The 22,661-nt window shown below is 41.2% G+C and overlaps 1 protein-coding gene across 2 annotated transcripts in view; it reads right to left on the bottom strand.

Moving 5' to 3' along the window:
* plod2 (procollagen-lysine, 2-oxoglutarate 5-dioxygenase 2) overlaps positions 1 to 21,097 on the bottom strand; it is a 55,922-nt gene extending 34,825 nt beyond the window's left edge. Inside the window, exons 1-3 of one of the 2 annotated variants that reach the window (XM_047349841.1) lie at positions 20,746 to 21,097; positions 4,477 to 4,568; positions 2,632 to 2,768 (exon numbers count right to left, since the gene is read on the bottom strand). In XM_047349841.1, the coding sequence (XP_047205797.1) occupies positions 2,632 to 2,768; positions 4,477 to 4,568; positions 20,746 to 20,848 (332 nt within the window). In that variant the 5' untranslated portion in view covers positions 20,849 to 21,097. The remainder of the gene's footprint in view (positions 1 to 2,631; positions 2,769 to 4,476; positions 4,569 to 20,745) is intronic. The other variant, XM_047349840.1, reaches the window with a different exon arrangement.
* Between the last annotated feature and the right edge of the window lie 1,564 nt (positions 21,098 to 22,661).

Below are 22,661 nucleotides of genomic sequence, written 5' to 3'. Positions count from 1 at the left end.
GCACCATTGAAACTGACGTTTGGCATTGGCATGAGTGACCAAAGGTTTGGCTATAGCAGCCCGGCCGTGTATATTGACCCTGTGGAGCTCCCGACGGACAGTTCTTGTGGAAACAGGAGAGTTCAGGTGCACATTTAATTCTGCCATGATTTGGGCAGCCATGGTTTTATGTTTTTTGGATACAATCCGGGTTAGCACCCTAACATCCCTTTCAGACAGCTTCCTCTTGCGTCCACAGTTAATCCTGTTGGATGTGGTTCATCCTTCTTGGTGGTATGCTGACATTACTGTGGCTCTTGATACATCACAAAGACTTGCTGTCTTGGTCACAGATGTGCCAGCAAGACGTGCACCAACAATTTGTCTTCTTTTGAACCCTGGTATGTCACCCATAATGTTGTGTGCATTTGAATATTTTGAGCAAAACTGTGCTCTTACCCTGCTAATTGAACCTTCACACTCTGCTCTTACTGGTGCAATGTGCAATCAATGAAGACTGGCTACCAGGCTGGTCCAATTTAGCCATGAAACCTCCCACACTAAAATGACAGGTGTTTCAGTTTCATTGTCCAACCCCTGTAGATAAGCTGGTTACCTTTATGTGTCATGGGCAGTTTTACTCTACAAAAAGCATATCTCAAGACTAAATCCTAATTCCATGATCGACTTGATTAAATCCAGACTCGATCCTGGTAGGCTCAGTGCAACGAAGGAACCCCGAATGCAGACTAGCAGGCAGCATGACGGTAAGTGAAAAAGGATTTAATAAACAAAAAACTCACTCAAAGGAACAGACAGGAACAAAACAATAAACGAGCAGGCAAAAGAGGCATGGCGTGATCCAAAAAACAAGACAAGAGCATGATCGAGACAATGTTTCCGCAAGGAATAAACAGAACGGAGGTGTATATGTGGCGTGTGAACCAGGTGAAGCAAGGAGACAGATTAGCTTGAAGCAGGTGAACCGAATAAAGTTAATTAACAGACAGGAGCAAAACAGAGACTCTTGAATACAAACTAACAGAAACCAGAAAAACATGAAACTAAAGCATAACCAGATCAAAAAACCAAACTTGACAAAACATGAACAAGACTAAAACATGACCAGAAAAATAATAAACAGAAACATGATTCAAAACTTCAACTGTGAAATAAGACCAACAAAACCCAAAAACACCAACAAATCATAACAGATCCAGCATCAAAGCAGGCAGGTCATATTGATGTAATAGTAATCTGTGTTTGTATGATTTGCAACTATTTAAAAATGGTTGCAAATAATACCAGGCAAAAGTGACACAGGTTGAGAAGTAAGCCATCGAGCCCCCCAACCCATCCCCCTTCATCTCCAGCCGCACAGGCTAAGCTCTGTCTACCCCATGTGCCCCAAGCCTAGCCCCACTCCACATGCTGGGTCATGTGAGTTGGCAATGAGTAGGGAAAAATTAAAATTGTGGTCTCATCTAAACAGATAAGCTTCAGCCTGTCTGCTGTGGACTCTGTTTACTGTTTAGATGTCTTTCGTAAGCAACTGGTTTCAATGGAATTTATTTAGGAATATCAGAAGAAATGGGGCTGAATACAATTGCATACCATGTTTTTTTCATTTTTAATTTGTAAAATCGTTTTAAAAGGAACAATTTTCCTTCCACATCACATATTCGCAATACTAGGTGCTTCTTTATCTTAGAGGAGCCCAACACAACACATTGAAGTTTAAGGTTGTAACTTTACAAAATGTGAAAAAAGGTATAGGGTATGCTTACTTTTGCAAGGTCCTGAACTGCAACACTCTTTCAGTAAATGGCTGTAGTCTGAATTTACACTGTTTAATAATTATTTGCATTTTTCTATATCCATTTCACAAACTTTACATTTTCTGGAACACAGCTTTTCACAAAGAAATACTGCAAAATTTATTTAATGTTTAGTTACTGAACTTATTCTAAAGCAAAATAAGAGTTGGTGATGGTCACAGAAGCAGAACCAGTCAACACACTCTTGGTGGGCCAGGAGAATCTTAAATATAAAACACAACCTTAATCCTCTGACGTAGCGAAGCAATTTATTAGACTACAATTGCTTCCTCTAAAAAAGATAAAATTACTTTCCAACTACCTGTTTCCAGTAGCTTTGAACTTCACTAAAATTATACATATAACACAGTAGTGTAAATATTATCATCTTTTGCTCTATTTAAACAGAAAAGCTTTTGAAAAGCATTTACTTTTAAACCCCTCACTTTAACCCAGTAATTTTCCATCAGTGTTAAGAGGTCATAATTCAGCTACCTGCATGTGAGAATTTCTCTCCTCACATATAATAATGCCTTTCTCTGAATGTTCGATTAGTGTTTTTGCTCCATCCAAAACACCTTTCACCCAGGATGTCTGACTCTTAAATCTGTTATTACAGCACATGATCGTTAGTATTTGCACCATATTCTATTTGAAACTATTTTGCATCCCGTCCTTGGTTGGAAATTAAATCTAGATCAGATCAAAGGTAAATCAAACTGAAGTTTGCAAAGGAACAAAACAATCTCAAACACAAGTTCAAATGTTAGATGTTACAATAAAAAGACTGGTGGAAAACATAGATGCATCCATAGCAGTTTGGTCTATAACATACCTATCCACAAACAAGATGACCAGATCTTCCTGATCAGCCAAATTCTCCATGGCCTCCTTCAGTAGTCTGACTTTTTGCCCTCCACCAATAGAACGGCCAACATCACCGCCTTTCCAGGTCTCTCCCATTCCCAACACCTGAGACAGTGAACAAGACAGACAAAATGTCCAGACTGTGACCTGAGTGAACACTAACAGATTGACTGCCAAAATATCTATTTTCATCCACCTTCATTATAAGTAACTGAAAAATCTTAAAGGGAGTTGGCCCCGTTACACATAATGAAAGGCAGGAAGGAACATCTCATGAATTCCCATTTACAAATGCTGCAAAAATAACTATACCCCATGTATATTTTTGAATGGGGAGATTTATTTTAATAGTGTTTTTTTTTGTGAGCAGTAGATATACAAAGCCTATCCACGCCTCTTAAAATGCCATGTTTTCGTGATGTAAAAAATGAGACTAAGATAAATATTTTCATAACTGTATTTTCCATATATCTGAACTCCCTTCTTCCCATACAGTTGGAGAATCATCCGTTACGTTCCTGATTATCTTTGTCACAAAAAACATCCTTTACATATTCTGTTCTTTGGAGTATGTGGGTCAGATGTATTGCAAACAAAATGACAGTGGACAAGAGATGTGCTCACAATCTGACAGATTTAGACAACCTTTACACTAAAGAGGGAACAAATACTGCAAAGTCAAGAATTGATATGCCTGCCTAAGAAGACTGAATGCTGAAAGTGAATCTAAACATGCTTCAGCAAAGTATTTAAGGTTGCACAATAATGCAACTAGGTATGTTCCCTTTTTACAATTTTCCCTCAAACATATTCATATTTCAGGTAAACTGTACATGATAAATGCCATCTTAAAGGAGAAAAACAATTTAATAACCGTGATCCTATTTTGTGGAGGTCTAACACAAAACCTGGCATTCTAGGTGGGATGTGTGGACTTTTAATGGTAACTCTCTTGATGTGTAGATATAGTGTAAAGCCAGACTTGCAGGTCCTGAAGGCTGAACATAACGAGACGGACCAAGACCAAAGCAGACTTCTACAATTTTAAAATGAATCCTATCTCAAATAAAATCTTATGTGATCGCTATTTTATAAAGCTTTAACTATAGTCATGATTGCTAATTACTAATTTGGCTTTTTTTTGCAGTTAAATTCAGTAAATTATCATGCGTTCTCATGAGGCTTGTTTGTCAGATTAAAAGTACCTTTTGAAAACAATTACCTTCAAGTGGGTATTAAACATATATTTGATTAAGCCCACATTTCTGTAAATTTCTTTTATTGGTCTGATGTAATATTTTAATCTTAAATGTCTATGCAAATCAGCATGATTTACAGTGAATTGAGTTACTGAAATTTAACTTTTCAATAATATTCCAATTAACTGAAGATGAAGGTAAATTTAGACATATACAGTTATCTACTGCAGGTAAGATTTGTGGCCCAATGATGTGGTTCAGTAAACTGATTTCTGAAGAATTTAGATTAGTTTAGCATCAAACAGCTATAAAAGTATTGCAAATGCGGCCCCATGGGGTTACCAGTGCAGGCACACCACTACCAACCTCCAAGTTAAAAACAAACAAAAACAGTGGTTTTAATCCAAAAAGGGAAATTATGGAGCTACATCATGGAGTTTCCCTTTGGGATGGAAGTTTTTTTGCAGCTTGCTCCATTTCTTTATTTCCTTTAACAGACTCAGTCAGTTCAGGCAAGTGTGTGCAGAAAGTAGTTTCCTGCTGAGTGGGTATGAGTGCTGTACCATTAAAAACAAGATTTTTCAGCATAGGTTTAGTAAATTAGACACTCTTACCGTCACAGTGTAGTTGAAATAATTGGCGGTCTGCATGAAGCGGCGGAAGCCATCTGTTTCCTCTGTCGCTACAGTTAAGACTAGCAGCTTTTCTGTAATGGACAGAAGTGTACAACCTTGGTTAAAATTTATCACATATTTATTGGCTGCTGAATTATAGGAATGAAGGGATATATCCCTGCACAGGAAAACTGCAACATTTAAAGTTACACACACAAAAAAACTGGCTTAAGTTTAAACATATCCACAAAAATGTATTTTTCTAAGCTTAAATATAAGTATTGAGATTCCCTCCGCTATCCTATGAAGCATGTCCCTTGTAAACCTCAAACCTATGTCAACATATTGGTGACCATTTGGTTTAGAAGTCTGAACCTATGTCTCAATTTAGGAATGACTTGTGTAATTTTTATTTCATTTAAAAACAGCGGCATATTTTCAAATGTAGACTCAATTATCCATTTCCTCTTGGGATAGATGGACTCCCACAAACCTCAAGGACATTTCCAGTTGCCTTGAGTGATGACGTTTGAGGTTTAAGGAAGGGTTAACCAAACACACATTTTCACCAGTAGTCTAATATACTACTAGAGAGAGGAAGAGTTTTTGTATAGCAAGCAAAATGAGGACATTTCCTGCATCTCTTTATCTTGTTCATCAAATGTTGCTACTATATGAAGGGGGAACACTAATTTGCTACTGGCAGACATCTACAAGTCTGCTAAATATGTGCTTGTCTTCAGAGAGGGCAAGAAAAACTTATTGGCCTGTTAAAACAGTTTTATGAGACTACTTGAAAACGAACAGCAAATTTGTCCCCTATTTAATAGGCAGCACTGTTCCATCAAACACTTTTAAATCATTTATTGGTCAATGGCACACTGAATTGATTATGAATGGAGTATGAGAGACAATTTCGCTAGGTCTTTTAAAGGGCTTTACCAAAAATAATTGGCAATAAATGGCAGATTGCACCACATCATAGTTAAGAAGCTAGTACAACCATCACCTCTCTAACTTAACCCAACTAACAACAAAATTATATTTAAGACTGATCAGGCATGATAATATGACCACCTGCCTCTAGTGTGCTAGTTCCTTTTTTGCTGTCAAAGCTGTTCTGACTCTTCAAGGCATGAACTCTTCTAGAACCCTGAAGATGTGATGTAGTATCTGGCACCAAGATGTTTGCAGCAGTTTTTTAAGATTTTATGTTGCGAGGTTGGACTTTATTGTCGTGCATAATTGAGCTCTCAAATTATATTTTGGAGGCCTGGTAAACACCTCAAACCTGTGGCTGTGATCCTTTGCCTTGTCGATGAGAACATTATCCTGCGTATACTCCAGCAACAATGCTTAGAAGGATGGTGAATGTCAAAGTTAGGCATGGCAGCATCCCAGGCTTCACGGAAGAACATTGCCAGAAGCATCACTCAAGAAAACATGATTCATTAGGCCATCTTTTTCCATTGGTCAATGGCACTTTCAGCAGTAGAAAGAGGTCAGGATAGACACCCTGACTGGTTTGAGGCCATGATGCCGCCTTATCCACTGTCCCTTACTTAGACCATATTTATTAGGGATTAAGTGCTGCAGACTGGCAACACCCTAAAAGAGCTTCAGTGCTGGAGATTCTGTGAACCAGTTCTTCCCAATATGGTCCTTGACAAACTCTCAAATCGTAACGCTTGAATATTGCTTTTGCTTCAAACTCATCGACTTTGAGAGCAAAATGTTCACTTACTGAGAAATGTGAAGCGTCATGAGAAAAGTAGGAACAAGTCGGTAGAACGCAAACAGAGAAAAATGGGAAAAACCATCAATTTCTAAGAAAAGAAAGGAGGAGCTAGAACATAATATATCAGAAGCTATTCACAACATTTGAAGAAAACAGAGACAGCAAAATGGACAAGATCCGTAACTTTGACTGTAAATGCTAAGGGAAAATAAAGGAGAATTCTTCATTTAGGACACAGTCCTGTACCCGCAAACTTTCTCCAGAGCTCATGTACAACATACAGATGGAATGTTAAGCAGCAGAAAGGGAGTGGCAGGACATGAGAATCATTGGACATCTTGAAGCAATCCGGCATACAGTTGAAACTTCAGCGATGACAACATCCACCAAGAAGACACCAACGAATAGAAAACACACCAGGACAACTTATTTGATCGTAGGCATCGAAGTCTGCAGGAATACTTTTCAGTTTCTCATGGGTTGAGTTTGACAACTTTTTAAAAAACTATTATGATGCATCATGTTGAAAATAAATCATGTATTTTGTAAATCTCAAGTGTTTTAAGTTAAGTTTTTTTACTTAGTTTTTCTTGTGTCTGTGTGTGTGTGTGTGTGTGTGTGTGTGTGTGTTACCATTAAATTTGGTGTTGTAATATTTTGAACAGTTGAAAGATGTTTGTTAAATGCACACAAATATTGTAATGCAGTGCTGTAGATTATCTTAACATAGAAAAATAGTGCAATGAGGTTAATGACAGCGCAGTCATTGGAGATTCTGTTGACAAACATTGTTGGAGAAGGTGTTGCAGCAAGTTATACGTTATTCAAACTAACAGCTTTGTTGCTGCCCAGTTTTCAGGGTGATTCTAACAAAATGTTGAAGCCTATTTTCTAACTAAAATACTTCGGAGAGTGCCAACATTCAAATGGTCATATCTTTTTAAAATTATTTTTCAATTTCCACAAGTTTGACATCATTGGAAAGCTTAGACTCCACTCTTTCAGGATCTGTAAATAACTCAAAATGACCCCGGGTAGACTTGTTCCTGGTTTTGCCACGGCCTGTCACAAATATATCCCACCCACTAACAGGTGCCATAATAAAGAAGCAATCTGTTATTCGCTTCAGCTGTCAGTAGTCACAATGTTATGCCAGATTGGTGTATTCCATCCTATGGTTCAGTCACTGGGTGATAATAGTTAGATTCTCATTATGTTCTAGTATTATAAAACATTATCCCACACACAACAAAGCCAACTGAGAAGAACATAGACTTTACCACCCAGATGATAAGGTTATTTATTCTGAGCAACGTGTGTTCCCTGTTCTTGTTCTTAGCTTGAAGGAGGACTTGAGCGAAGCACAACCAGGGGGATGTTTCCTCATATTGGAAACACATTTTCCTACATCTCAGTAAAGCAGGTGTTTTTATTGGTTACATGGGAAAATTACAGGCTTCCTTTCCCCCTAACCTTAACCCAAACAGTCAACAGTTTGGTCTACAGTCACAGATAAATGTTTTTATTGTATACAAAGACCAAAGAAAGAAATCATTAGTCTTATCACCTAATACATGACTTTTATATGAATACTCACTATTAAAACAGTTCACCCTTCATTTATGTCACTTCTGTATTTTGTAGTGACATGCTGATATCAACATCCTGGGGAACTCCTGACTGATGATAATTTTTGTCTTAGTGCTTACAGTAGATCCGTTTGCTGGATTCTTTTGATACACATACTTTTTAAAAACTGATCACAGATTCTCGATTGGATTAAGATCTGGGAAATTTCCTGGACCTAGGTTTAAAATCTTATGACACTGTTATCACGGTTTCTTTAAAGCCTAGAGCTCCAATTTTCCAGGAAATATACAGATCATCCCCATATGTTTCTGGATTTTTACTCTTGGAGGACATTTTGAACTCACTCTGCTCATGGAGGAGTTCTTTTTTTTAAAATTGGGACTAACTCTTCCCCCTTGGATAAGAAGCAAACCCACGCATGGATAATAGCAGGATGCGTCACTGTTGGCATAACACTTGGAAGAGTTCACCTTATCTTCTCCAAACACATGATTTTCAAGAGATTCCAAAGTGTAAAAAGGACTCTAGGATTTCAGATGTTGCTTCAGTACAGCCCATCTTGTCACAATGCCAAGGCTAAAAAAAAAAGTGAAAACGTTTTTCACATAGAACCAACAGCATTATTTACATTTAATACTTCTGGATAAACAACAATGTAAATTTAAAATGTTTCCGAAGAACTAAATAATTAAATGCTCCACATCTGCAAAGACCTTGAAAACAAAAACTATTCATCATGACATGCTCGTCATGTTAAGAAGACATTTTCCAGCAGCAAATAATAAACTGACAGCTAACATCACTAACAACTCCTCTGACCTTCCCCTGAACTTATGGAAACACACCCTTTAGTCCGATCATAATTATACAAGCCACATAAATCCATCAAAACATGCAAGCTCCCTCTTAAGTATACCATGAAGTACACACCATCTTTCATTTAAAAGAGATGAGGCAAAAATGTTTGATTCTGACCCTGCATGGATTTTAAAATAATTCTAATTTAGCAAACCTTACAAAGGGAAAATGTGTTGAAAGAGGCAAAAGTTCCCTCTTCTAGACCATCTGTATCTATATCCAAAAATAATACTTGAAAGCACTGACACTAGGGGACTGGTAGATGTGCTTGTGCCTCCCTCCTTCTTTGGAACTCGGCGAACACGGGGTTCTCTATTGGGGTCAGCCAGAGAGCTGGCATGGGACAGCTGTATTCCATCCCATGGCAGCTTGGGTCCCAAGTATTCTTGGCGTTTGGGCTCGGGGGCATGTGTTCGATATCCGTGTCCTGGTTGGGGGTGGCCCTGTGGGAAAATTCATTTGGGGTTAACCCGGGTGAGGGGCTCATGGGGCAGAGATCAAAATTCACTGGGGTGTTGGGACTGCTTTGTCCTGGCAAGGTTCTGGTTGGCGGGCGTGGGGTCATTGGGGGTTGTGGTCGGGGTGGGGTGTCGGGGTCTGGGCTGGGGTTGTTCGGGTTCAGGCGGTGCTAGCACTTGTCTGGGCTGGTGCTGGGGCGGCCTGCCTGTCTTCATCCCAGAATGAAGGGGACCGCCTCCTGGGTCTGGAAGCTGGTTGCCCCTCTGGGGTATCGGTATCTGGACCTGGGAGTATAGTGTATGTATGGGGAGTGTGTCTTTACATTGGGTGTGTTAGTGTGAGTGTTTTTATGTGTACACATGAGGGTGGGAATGTATGATTGTGACAGTGTGCAGCTATTTTTGTGTCAGGTTGGGTCTTGGCCTGCTCCCTCTCCTGGATCAGCTATTTCTTCTCCGCCACACTCCCTGCCGATGGCTGGTGTCTTTGCCCACTGGTCTATTGGCGGTTTTCGGTGTCTGGAGCTGGGTGCTTTGGTGTGTGCCAGCTCACTCCCAGTGGCTGCTTGCCGGGGTCTGGGCCCCCTGGCTCTGTCAGGCCTCTGTTTGTGGGGTGATGTGCCCCGGGCTCTTGGGTCTCTGTGTCCATGGCTGGATCTGTTCCGGCATAGACAGCTGCCGGCAGGACTGTGGTCTGGTCGCTGCAGTGCCCTGGGGCTTCTGCACTGTGGCTGCTGGGTGGTTCCCCTGAGGCTCTCCTCTGCTCTTCTCTGGAGGGTTTGCGGTAGTCCCGGCCGTGGTCCTTTGAGTTCCCATGCTCTGAGGGGCCTTTGCTTGTTTGTGGCTCAGAATTCCTCAGTGTCTGTCTCGGATCCGGGGGGGGGGCAAGTCTGTGGCTCCTCACACTCGCTATTGCATAATTTTATGGTAAAAACCTCACTTACACTTACACCCACAGGTGTTTGGATTCAGGTGTTAACAAATACACAGATGTTCTATATTGAGCCACAGTTACCACTAAATACATCTCACATTCATTAGTACCGTGCACATTTCTGTAAAATTGATGTTGTTATTTATGGTTCTCCAGGTGTAGAAGCAGTCTTCTAGGGTGTTATCTTTCATTATCTTCAAACCTTCCTTCTCACCTCTATTCTTTTCTCCTTCTCTCCCTTTTTTTTTTGCCTGACCTCTGTCTCTTTCTTGCTTCTTTTTTTTTCGTTTTGGTTTCCATCTCCGTGTCCATTGCAATTAAAATAATCCTAAAGCAGTTTATAATAAAGTTTTTTTATATATAAATAACAAGCGGAGCATTATAGCGTTAGCTGTAATGTTCCACATGTGAATGTAAATCTGTTGGGCTTCTTCTTGGCACATGACAACAATTCTGAGTGCTACTCTGCCGAACAGTATGCTTAAATAAAAAAAGAAAGCACTAACATTATGGAAATGTGTGTGTTCTAGAGCAGTATATCTTCAATGAAATTCAACAATGCAGGGCTTTCTTTGTGTAACTTGGCAAAACAATAGATAAAACTTCCCTCACAGATAATATGTGCTATGATTGTGGTTATGACCTTAGTTTAAGAACTTTGTCTATATACATGAAAAGAGGAATTTTATTTTTCTTTACACAAAATGTGTCTAACTAAATCAAATATAAGAAAATTCAGCGTAATACAGTTGGTATATATACAGGGGTTGGACAATGAAACTGAAACACCTGTCATTTTAGTGTGGGAGGTTTCATGGCTAAATTGGACCAGCCTGGTAGCCAGTCTTCATTGATTGCACATTGCACCAGTAAGAGCAGAGTGTGAAGGTTCAATTAGCGGGGTAAGAGCACAGTTTTGCTCAAAATATTCAAATGCACACAACATTATGGGTGACATACCAGGGTTCAAAAGAGGACAAATTGTTGGTGCACGTCTTGCTGGCACATCTGTGACCAAGAGAGCAAGTCTTTGTGATGTATCAAGAGCCACAGTATCCAGGGTAATGTCAGCATACCACCAAGAAGGATGAACCACATCCAACAGGATTAACTGTGGACGCAAGAGGAAGCTGTCTGAAAGGGATGTTTGGGTGCTAACCCGGATTGTATCCAAAAAACATAAAACCACGGCTGCCCAAATCACGGCAGAATTAAATGTGCACCTCAACTCTCCTGTTTCCACCAGAACTCTCCGTCGGGAGCTCCACAGGGTCAATATACACGGCCGGGCTGCTATAGCCAAACCTTAGGTCACTCATGCCAATGCCAAACGTTGGTTTCAATGGTGCAAGGAGTGCAAATCTTGGGCTGTGGACAATGTGAAACATGTATTGTTCTCTGATGAGTCCACCTTTACTGTTTTCCCCACATCCAGGAGAGTTACGGTGTGGAGAAGCCCCAAAGTAGCATACCACCCAGACTGTTGCATGCCCAGAGTGAAACATGGGGGTGGATCAGTGATGGTTTGGGCTGCCATATCATGGCATTCCCTTGGCCCAATACTTGTGGTAGATGGGCGCGTCACTGCCAAGGAATACCAAACCATTCTTGAGGACCATGTGCATCCAATGGTTCAAACATTGTATCCTGAAGGCGGTGCACCAATACACAGAAGACTGGTGAAAGATTGGTTTGATGAACATGAAAGTGAAGTTGAACATCTCCCATGGCCTGCACAGTCACCAGATCTAAATATTATTGAGCCACTTTGGGGTGTTTTGGAGGAGCGAGTCAGGAAACGTTTTCCTCCACCAGTATCACGTAGTGACCTGGCCACTATCCTGCAAGAAGAATGGCTTAAAATCCATCTGACCACTGTGCAGGACTTGTATATGTCATTCCCAAGACGAATTGATGCTGTATTGGCCGCAAAAGGAGGCCCTACACCATACTAATAAATTATTGTGGTCTAAAACCAGGTGTTTCAGTTTCATTGTCCAACCCCTGTAGGTTAGTTTTGTCATTCCAGTAACTTCAAATAAATATTCTACTGTTCACACCAATCAGGCTAACAGACTTCTCTGCAAAAATGGACATTGTATAAAAATGATACTGCCTATTTATTAGCTGAACTTACAGTTCAAAAGGTGACGTGGCACATAATACGGTATAATAACTAAAGCTAAACTAAAGCTTCTTGGTTGGCACAATTAATGAAATATTGCCTATTACTATAACCACATTAAAGTTTCTAAGCACATTTGTCACTAGCAAGAACCATGCACTTGGAACTTTTATGTCACAGACAAAAAAAGGTTAAAGCATAGCTGAGATCCAGATATCATCAGCGAACAAGGGAGGTTTTCTACAGCTGTGATTTTAGAGGATGAGTGTGTAGTCAAGGTAAACAGAGAATTTTCTCTTGGCAGTGCTGTATGAACAACTCAGGAGGAGAGGAATGTAGCACAGACGGTGCTACTGAATTTATTTACTAAGAAAGGCATTGACTCCAAGCAATTTTTTCTTTGCACTCTTTCTCTGGACCACTTTCTGTTCAGACATTTCTCTAAACTTTCACACTTCAGTGAGGTGAAGTCCTGAATTACTTACTAGGGAATAGCTTATGTAGGAAAAGGAAAGTATTCCAAGCTTGTACAAAAGAATAACAGGATTTACTTTGTTATGGCCTGTGAGCACAAGCCGCTGTTCTATTTTGGTCATCCAAGCAAATAAATGCTTTTTTTCCCCCCCAAGACTCACAATAACTGTCAGTTAAAGAAAAATACAAGTCATTTATTGAATTTTGTTACCATACCTTTGAACAACTAAAGTCAGATCATCAGTGCCCCCTTCCGTATTTGTGTTGTGTTTGTGTTGTTTCTTCAAACTGCTGTAATTTCTTTACCTATTGCTTGGAAATGGGAAATTTGTGCCACATTTTGTCTTGTGATGTTTACCTTTACATGAGTAATTCAGACAGTGTTGAGGTGTTTAGCTAAAACGGAAAAATTTAGGAATTCACATTCCTCTGACTGGACTGCGAGTGAAAAACACTGAACATCCAAATAAAAAGGTTGTAAGGCTAAAAGAAAGGGTTTTGCACAATGGAGCAAATTAATCAAACACATATAACTGTCCTTTTTATAATGATCTTTTAAAGTTGCCCTAATCATTACAGCGCACAGTTTCCATGACACAGTAGCCACACACTGAACCCACAGAAAAAAGACTGTATTTTCAATTACATGTGTCAAACCACAGGCACTTTGGCCTTGGGATGAGGCATGGTTTCTAAAACATTGTGCCAGAAACAGTTTTTTAGTCACATCAGACATAATTTTGCTTCAAGTGGTGTGCCAAAAGTTATAATGGCCATTTTCTTTAGACCATTAAATTCCTTATTACTGAGATAATCCACACTGATAAATTCATTTAATACATTAGAGGCTGAGCCACGTTACGAAATTAGCAACTGTTATCAAGTCAAAAATAGAACTATATATAAAGATTGGCAGACCTCACTTGCCTCACTTAAGGACTTTCTAATCACAAATAAGAAAGAGACTGGCAAAAATAGTAGAATAATGAAAAACCACTGCTGACCAAAAACAACACAGAGGCCCGTCTCAGATTACCGAAACAAACATCCTGATAAACCCCAAATCTTTTGGCTAAATATTCTGTACATAAAGAAGCAAAAACTATAGTCTTTGGAAAGTGTGTTACATTAGATTACATCTGACTTAAAAACTAACACAGCATTTAAGAAAAAGAACATTATACACCCCTCCTTGAACCGTCACCTTAACGTGGTGGAGGGGTTTGAGTGCTCAAATGATCCTAGAGGCTATGTTGTCTGGGGCCTAAATGCCCCTGGTAGGGTCTCCCATGGCAAACAGGTTCTAGGTGATGGGTCAGACAAAGAATGGTTCAAGAACCCCTCATGAAGAACACAATATCGAGGCACGTGACGTCGCCCGGTACGGCGGAGCCGGGGTCCCACCCTGGAGCCAGGCCTGGGGTCGGGACTCGTCGGAGAGCGCCTGGTGGCCGGGTTGCTCCTCGCGGGACCCGGCCGGGCCAAGCCCGAACGAGAGACGCGAGGCCATCCCCCAGTGGGCCCACCACCTGCAGGGGGAACCGTGAGGGACCGGTGCAAAGAGGATTGGGTGGCGGACGAAGATGGAGACCTCAACGGCCCGATCCCCGGATGCTTAGGCTGGCTCTAGGGACATGGAATGTCACCTCGCTAGGGGGGAAGGAGTCTTAGCTTGTGCGGGAGGTCGAGAGATATCGAAAAACTCGGGCCTGGGAAGAGTTCGGTGAGGCTATGGAGAAGGACTACCGGTTGGCCTCGAAGCGATTCTGGCAAACCGTCCGGCGCCTCAGGAGGGGGAAGCAGTGCTTTGCCAACACTGTTTATAGTGGGGGCGGGAGACTGCTGACCTCGACTGAGGACATTATCGGGCGGTGGAAGGAGTACTTCGAGGATCTCCTCAATCCTGCCATCACGCATTCCGTGGTGGAAACAGAGGCTGGGGACTCGGGGTTGGACTCTTTCATCACCCAGGCTGAAGTCACCGAGGTGGTTAAAAAGCTCCGCGGTGGCAAGGCTTCGGGGGTGGATGAGATCCGCCCTGAGTACCTCAAGTCTCTGGATGTTGTAGGGCTGTCATGGTTGACACGCCTCTTCAACATTGCGTGGCGGTCGGGGACAGTGCCTCTGGACTGGCAGACTGGGGTGGTGGTCCCCCTTTATAAGAAGGGGGACCGGAGGGTGTGTTCCAACTACAGGGGGATCACACTCCTCAGCCTCCCTGGTAAGGCCTACGCCAGGGTATTGGAGAGGAGAGTCCGACCGATAGTCGAACCTCGGCTTCAGGAGGAACAGTGTGGTTTTTGTCCCAGCCGTGGAACACTGGACCAGCTCTATACCCTCTACAGGGTGCTCGAGGGTTCATGGGAGTTTGCCCAACCGGTTCACATGTGTTTTGTGGACCTGGAGAAGGCATTCAACTGTGTCCCTCGTGATGCCCTGTGGGGGGTGCTCCAGGAGTATGGAATCGGGGGCCCTTTATTAGGGGCCATCCGGTCCCTGTACGAGCGGAGCAGGAGTTTGGTCCGCATTGCCGGCACTAAGTCGGACCTGTTCCCAGTGCATGTTGGACTCCAGCAGGGCTGCCCTTTGTCGCCGGTCCTGTTCATAACTTTTATGGACAGGATTTCTAGACGCAGCCAAGGGCCGGAGGGGGTCTGGTTTGGGGACCAGTGGATTTCGTCTCTTCTTTTTGCGGATGACGTGGTCCTGCTGGCCCCCTCTAGCCAAGACCTACAGCATGCGCTGTGGCGGTTCGCAGCCGAGTGTGAAGCGGCTGGGATGAGGATCAGCTCCTCCAAGTCCGAGGCCATGGTACTCGACCGGAAAAGGGTGGCTTGTCCTCTTCAGGTTGGAGGGGAGTTCCTGCCTCAAGTGGAGGAGTTTAAGTATCTCGGGGTCTTGTTCACGAGTGAGGGAAGAATGGAGCGGGAGATCGACAGACGGATCGGTGCAGCTGCCACAGTAATGGGGGCGCTGTGCCGGTCCATTGTGGTGAAGAGAGAGCTGAGCCGAAAAGCAAAGCTCTCAATTTACTGGTCGGTCTACGTTCCTACCCTCACCTATGGCCATGAACTTTGGGTCATGACCGAAAGAACGAGATCACGGATACAAGCGGCTGAAATGAGCTTCCTCCGTAGGGTGGCCGGGCACTCCCTTAAAGATAGGGTGAGGAGCTCGGCCATCCGGGAGGAGCTCGGAGTAGAGCCGCTGCTCCTCCACATTGAGAGGAGCCAGTTGAGGTGGCTCGGGCATCTATACCGGATGCCTCCTGGACGCCTTCCTCGGGAGGTGTTCCAGGCACGTCCCACCGGGAGGAGGCCCAGGGGACGGCCCAGGACACGCTGGAGGGACTATGTCTCTCGGCTGGCCTGGGAACGCCTTGGGCTCCCCCTGGAGGAGCTGGAGGAGGTGTCTGGAGAGAGGGATGTCTGTGCGTCTCTGCTGAGTCTGCTGCCCCCGCGACCCGGTCCTGGATAAGCGGAGGACGACGAACGAACGAACGAACATTATACATACAGGGTAATATGGTGGCAGCTGTGTCATGGTCTGGACATAAATTCCGGCCTCAAGGGCACTTGGGTTATATAGCAGAAGACTCATCTTTTTGTCACTTAGTCCAGATTTGGAATTAAATCTGATAGAAATGTTGCAGTGTGACCTTCAACGAGCCATTCGTGCTCAGAAACCCTGGCTGAAATGCAACAATTATGTACAAACGATTTTGGAAAATTATTTTAGAGATGTAAAAGATTAATTGTTACTTTTTTACATTATTGCAAACATTTGATGGCAGATGTTGCTGCCAAGAGTGGCACAATCAGTTGTAGGTTTAGGAGGCAATTACTTTTCGCTTAGGCCCAGGTTTATTTGGATAGCAGTTTTTTTCCCCCTTTTTTTCCTTTGATTTGTTTTAAATTCATAGAAGCAGTTAAAATGGGTTGTTCTTACAAGCTGTTAGCCTTCTATCCCTCTCAGGATTTCTTCACTTTTCAAGAAACATACTGTGATATGACATCTTTCTACTACAGGTTGTGGAACTACTGATAATAGTTTCAAAGAGCATAAAATATAAAAATCATCAATTCTAAAAATCTGAAATATTTATTTAAGGTATAAGTATATTTAAGAAAATATCAGTAATAGCAAACAAGAGTTAGCATGTTCCACAATAATATAGTCTACGTAACCCAGATTAATTAAATTTAGTTAGAACGCTTTGTTACAAAAAAAAACAGAATGACATAACATAATAAGCGTACTATTCTATTATATCCAATATTTACTATTTTACAGGCATAGGCAATTATTGGATTGAGTGAACTGTAAATAAGTGAAAGAGATAATACCTGCCAATAACTAACATAAAATCTAATGAAGTTAGGTGTGACTCAGTAGTTTTCACAGTGCTAGACCTCAGACACTCCAAGTAAAAAACAAACAGCTCAACACATGTTTGTCTGAAAAGAAGGCATGAACCCAACCTTGTGGTGATATAGTGACAATGTTCTAAGGCATGATTACAGACTGTGCCTGCCACCAGGGTTTGTTAGTTTGTTAGACTGACATTAAAGGCAACAGAGAGCATCGTTATACAGTATATATAAGGCATGGACAACTTTAGGTGGAGTTTCCTTTTCCTCTCTTTAAAATGCTCCCTGCTTACACGTCAGAGATGTCTGGGTAAGGTATAATCCAGATTCGCCTTTACCATGGGAGAGAGGGACAGTTTACTAGATAATGAATGATGGTGTTTACCTAGTCTGACCTAAGTATTATTTAAGCATTCCTAACTAAATGTTACTGTTTAACCCTTCTGTGCTTCCTTGACAATTTTGTGTTTTTGGAATTGTATTTTTGCATATTTTGACTGTGTTTATGCACAGATGCTCTTCTGCATGCCTTGGTTGTAACGAGTGGTTATTTGAGTTACTGGTGCCTTTCTATCAGCTTGAGCCAGTCTGGCCATTATCCTCTGATCTCTGGCAACAACAAGGCATTTGCGCCCACAGAACTGCCGCTCACTGGATATTTTCTCTTTTTTGGACCATTTTCTGTAAACCCTAGAGATGGTAGTGCGTGAAAATCCCAGTAGATTAGCAGTTTCTGAAATAGTCAGACCAGCCCGTCTGGCACCAACAACCATGCCACATTCAAAGTCACTTAAATCACCTTTCTTCCCCATTCTGATGCCCGGTTTGAACTGCAGCAGATTGTCTTGACCATGTCTACATGCCTAAATGCATTGAGTTGCTGCCATGTCATTGGTTGGCTGATGAGAAATTTGCGTAAACGAGCAGTTGGACAGGTGTACCTAATAAAGTGGCCGGTGGGTGTATGTCCCTTTAGTATTTCTTGTACTATTGACTCCAATTCAAAATCATTTGTTTGAATACACTTCCATTTTAATTTGATTACTTTTTGTTTTTTTTATTTTGTGTCATAAACCCTTCATCTTCCACCATGTGAAGATATTTTTTAATGTACTGTAAATTTACCAATTTGCATTTATGGGATGGGAAAATTTACTTTTTGATGATTTTTTAACAGGTTTATACAAAAAATAGAAGTCGGATCAGAATTTGTGTTGCTGCCAATTTTTACACTCTCTTGCTTGGATAATACTCACGCAAAGAAAAAAATCCAATTACATATATTTTACTGGAAATAATCATTTCATGAATATCTGTTATCCATAGTGAGAACTGAAGTTAATAATGCAATGAAAAAATATGGAAATAATATGATGACATGCGCAAAAGTACAAAACAAATGACTGGCTAACTTAACATTAATACAGTAAACATAAATCCAGAACTCTGAAAAAAAGATTTTCAAATCTAAGTAAGTCTCTCTAAATACTCTAACAAATTACAATTTGAATCCAGTGTTATGGCAAAGTATTCAGTTTTACATCCATGCACAAAACTTTGCACAGTTTCTGCCTCACACCATCAGACCTACATGTTAAATCCACTACTTTGTCAGAAGTGCTGTTCAAACAGGCAGACATAAGTGAAAGGCTCCTTTCAGGTGGCTGGACAGCAGCGTCTGCGCAGCCCAATTTTTGTAACTTTCCAAAACTGACCAAATCAACAGCAATGTCCTGTCCAGCTAGGTGCATGCTGGTGAGAACTGGGCAGAACTCTGCATTCCTGCCTCTTCCACTGCCCCCTTTCAATGTTGAATCACTGTTTGTATCCGAACTTCAACCGCAGAAGGGTACCCTCGGTGAAGAAATGGAGGAAAGCTGTCAGAATGTGGTGAGCTTTAGGTTCTCACTATGAAAACTCACATCTTTGCTGTGAAAAAAGGAAAGTCTTTTTTTTTTTGATTACATCTGATTCAACTATTGCTGCAGGGAAGCCCGTCCAATATGGTTAATGTCCCGTTGTGTGCCACCCACTAAACACTGCCTGAAAAACGCCGGTGGTAACCCAGTTGTTAAAACTATTTATGTTAAAGCTGGGGTCCTCTGGAGTTCTGTAAATCAAGCAACTATTTCTCCTTCTTAAACTTTATGAAATTTCGAAATGTAAAGCAAAAAGTTTTGAAAGTGCCTTGGTGATTTGAACCACAGCATTCTGGGTATCCAGCAAGTGAGTTAACAGTGGTCATTTCCTGAACCCAGTGTGCTGCATAGTGCCAGCCCAGGGTATGAGATAAATAGTTGGCTACAAACAGGCCACAAGAGGGTCCCTAAGAGAACTGTAATTTGAGCCTGACTTGGTGGAAGTTGTCCGGTTTAAAAACAGTGACAAACTTGACTATGGTTTCTTAAGAAAGAGTAGCTATTTCATCTCCATAAAGATAGCCTAGAATCCCATGGATATTATATGGATATGGTGGGACCATCTGACAACCTGCTAACCTTCCAGGGTTTTCAGGACTTCTTTTATTTATCCATTATTCTTCACAATATAAATTCTGTTTCCCACAGATAAATAACTATTCCTGATGATATGTTTACACAAACTAATCTAAAAAAAAAATCAAACTAGCCCTATCAGCCAATTTAATTGTAGACTTATTTGTAAAACAAGTTTTTAAATGAGGTTTTAAATGTTTAACACAACACAGTAATCAGGGTTGGCCAATCTAAAAGATATATGGAGGGTGATCAGCTTCAAGCCCCCCCAAAAAAACGCTTCTCAGAGGCCCATACAATCTCAGGCAAGCCCTGGTGATGCAGATCTGATGCGTCATTTTGCTTTTAAACCTGCACATTTCAAACTTGTAGAACAAAAAAAAATAACGAAAACAGACATGGAATTATCCTAAACAATGATCCTTTAGTTTCTAGTGGTGTAATTCTTTCAGTGAATCTTTACAAGCCTATATTTATCTTCAAATTTCAAACGATTAAACATTAAACATTTGCCGTTTTTACAAGACCTCTATGCAACAGTAATGGGATTTTAGGTTAATTTGTAGCAATTCCCCAGCACCAATGTGCCAATATGGGAAGTATTATCAGTCAGGTCAATAAAAGTGAGACACATGGGTTCAGCAGCCTTTATGTTCAAAGAGGAACTGCTTTAATCAACACTAAGAAACTTTTTAGCAGTTACAGTGCTTATAAACAAACTTACAAGCACATATCTGTTTCACAATTACTGTCTTGTTGGCTAAATGAGTTATAAGTTGTTTTTTTTTTTCGCATTCTAAGCTTTAATAGCCTATATCATGTTTAATAACTACCCTTGTTGTGGTATTTACAGAAACAAAAAAAACAAAAAAAACATGAAAGACCCTCCTCTCAAATTAGCCGTTTCTCGCACTAAAACTTTTACTGCCTCTCGTCTGTAACATAAAAGCTGCGCGCAGCCAAAAAAACATAAATGAGACAAGTCTGCGAGAAACCGCACAGTCGTGTAATTTCACGCAGCATACATATGTTTGCGCCAAACACGATGAGATTACCACGCATGCATGAAACCAGCGCTTCATAAATAGGCTGAACTGATATAATTTTAGGGGTATTAAAGCCGAGGTCCCTTACATAAAGTGAGAGGTTTGACAGTTCTATTCACGCATTAACACACTTTAAGATTAAAATGGGATGAATAGGCGCAAAAGGTTTATAACTTCTTACCTTTAGGAATAGGTGCAGGGGCTTGAGGGGTGTTACTTGATAAGATAGAACTCACTAACTTCATGCAGCATGATAACACCAAACAGAACCTGAGGTACTCCATGGCTGTCGATGGGCTTGTTACCGGTCACAATGACCGACCGAGTTTCCCTGCTTGTCAAGACCAGCCCCGGAGGGGTCTTACTATAAGCTCTCGCGATATTAGAATAATTAGGAAATGTATAATAAGGCGTTTTCTGAACGAGCAGACCTGCAGCCACTGGAGACAACTTTCTTCAATAGCAGAGAGGAGTTGTATATAAGGAGCACAATTCAGAGAAATAAGAGCGCAGCAGGCGTGGTTCCCTAATTGCCGCAGCAGCCACTTATGTTTCGTAGGATAGAAGGTGGAGGAGGGAGAGAGGGAGGATAACGGTCCTCCTCACGTACACAGGACGTCCTGCGTGAAAGTGCGACTAAACACAGCTGTGTTTGTGCCCCACACCCACTGGCTGTTAAATATCTCCCCTATGGTTCCCTCCCCCTGAGGTCAAACTGACCATTTAACTGTACACTCACGCTCATTAGGAGAAATTCATGAAAAACACTCACAGCACAGTAAAATGTAACAACTATATACCCCCATTTTAAACCCTAACTTTTAATAAAGCAAGGAAAACACAAATTCTATTTCTAATTCTGTATTACAAACTGCAGTTATTTTGTATTGGATACAAGATAGGATTTTAGGTGTTTTATTGAAAATAGATATTCTTCAAACTATGTGCTCTGTGAATATAAAGTGCCTTACAAAAGTATTCACACCCCACAAACCTTTTTAGGTTACAACCCCAATTCCAATAAAATTGGGATGTTGTGTAAAATGTAAATGAAAACAGAATAAAATGATTTGCAAATCTTGTTCAACCTATATGCAATTGAATACACTACAAAGACAATATATTTAATTTTCAAATTGATAAACTACAGTTTTTCAGCAAATATTGGAAATGGGGTTGTTACCAACAATTCTACTTTTTTTCTTTTTTTGGTTTGCTTTGGAAATAAGGGAGGGTGAAGTATGTGTGTGTGTGTGTGTGTGTGTGTGTGTGTGGGATAATAATAGTCCATTTGTCTCCACTCCTCCTTGCTATGATACCTCTTAACAAAATCCTGTCCAACCAATCGCTGGTAGAAGTGACCTTAGTGAACAAACAGCATTATGGATGAATTAATACACCAGACAGGTCAGGGATAAAGTTGTGAAGGGTTTAGTTATAAAACAATATCCCAAGCTTTGAATCAACACAGACCACTGTTTCCATTATCTAAAAATGGAAAGTGTATGGCAGAACTGCAGACTTACCAAGACATTGGTCTTTATCTACAGACAGGGAAAGAAGAGCATCAATCAGAGAAACAGCCTAGAGGCCCATGGTAGCTCCAGTGGAGCTGCAGAGATCAGTAGCTCAAGTGGGAGAATCTGCCAACACATATATTAGTCATGCATTATACAAATCTGGACTCCATGCTGGAGAGGTAGGAAGACGGAAATTTTTGATGTTAGGTCAGAATAAGTCCTACAGTTTAGGATAAGCCATATATGGGCATAGTGAACATGTCGATAAAGGTCCTCCGGTCGGAGTAGACCATAACTGAACTTTTTAGCCTATATACAAAACGCTATGTGTGGCTAAAGCTGAACACCACCCTGAAGGCACCATCCCCATAGTAAAACGCTGTGGTGGCAGTCATACTGTGGCAGCTTCCAACCTTTGGAAAAAGTTGGAATTGTAAAAAAGAAGGTATCCTAGTCTTTGACATCTTTACCTACCTCAATCTCACAACCCAATATGGCTGCTGAGTGTTTAAAATGTAGCAAAAGATCCTGAAATAAACTAAAGTAATAAACCACTTTGACTTCTTATTGGCTGTAT

This window comes from Girardinichthys multiradiatus, chromosome 21 (assembly GCF_021462225.1).
Source record: "Girardinichthys multiradiatus isolate DD_20200921_A chromosome 21, DD_fGirMul_XY1, whole genome shotgun sequence".
Classification (NCBI taxonomy): Eukaryota; Metazoa; Chordata; class Actinopteri; order Cyprinodontiformes; family Goodeidae; genus Girardinichthys; species Girardinichthys multiradiatus.
The sequence above is the reverse complement of the archived record's forward strand: the minus strand, read 5'-3'. Positions and strand labels throughout refer to the sequence as shown.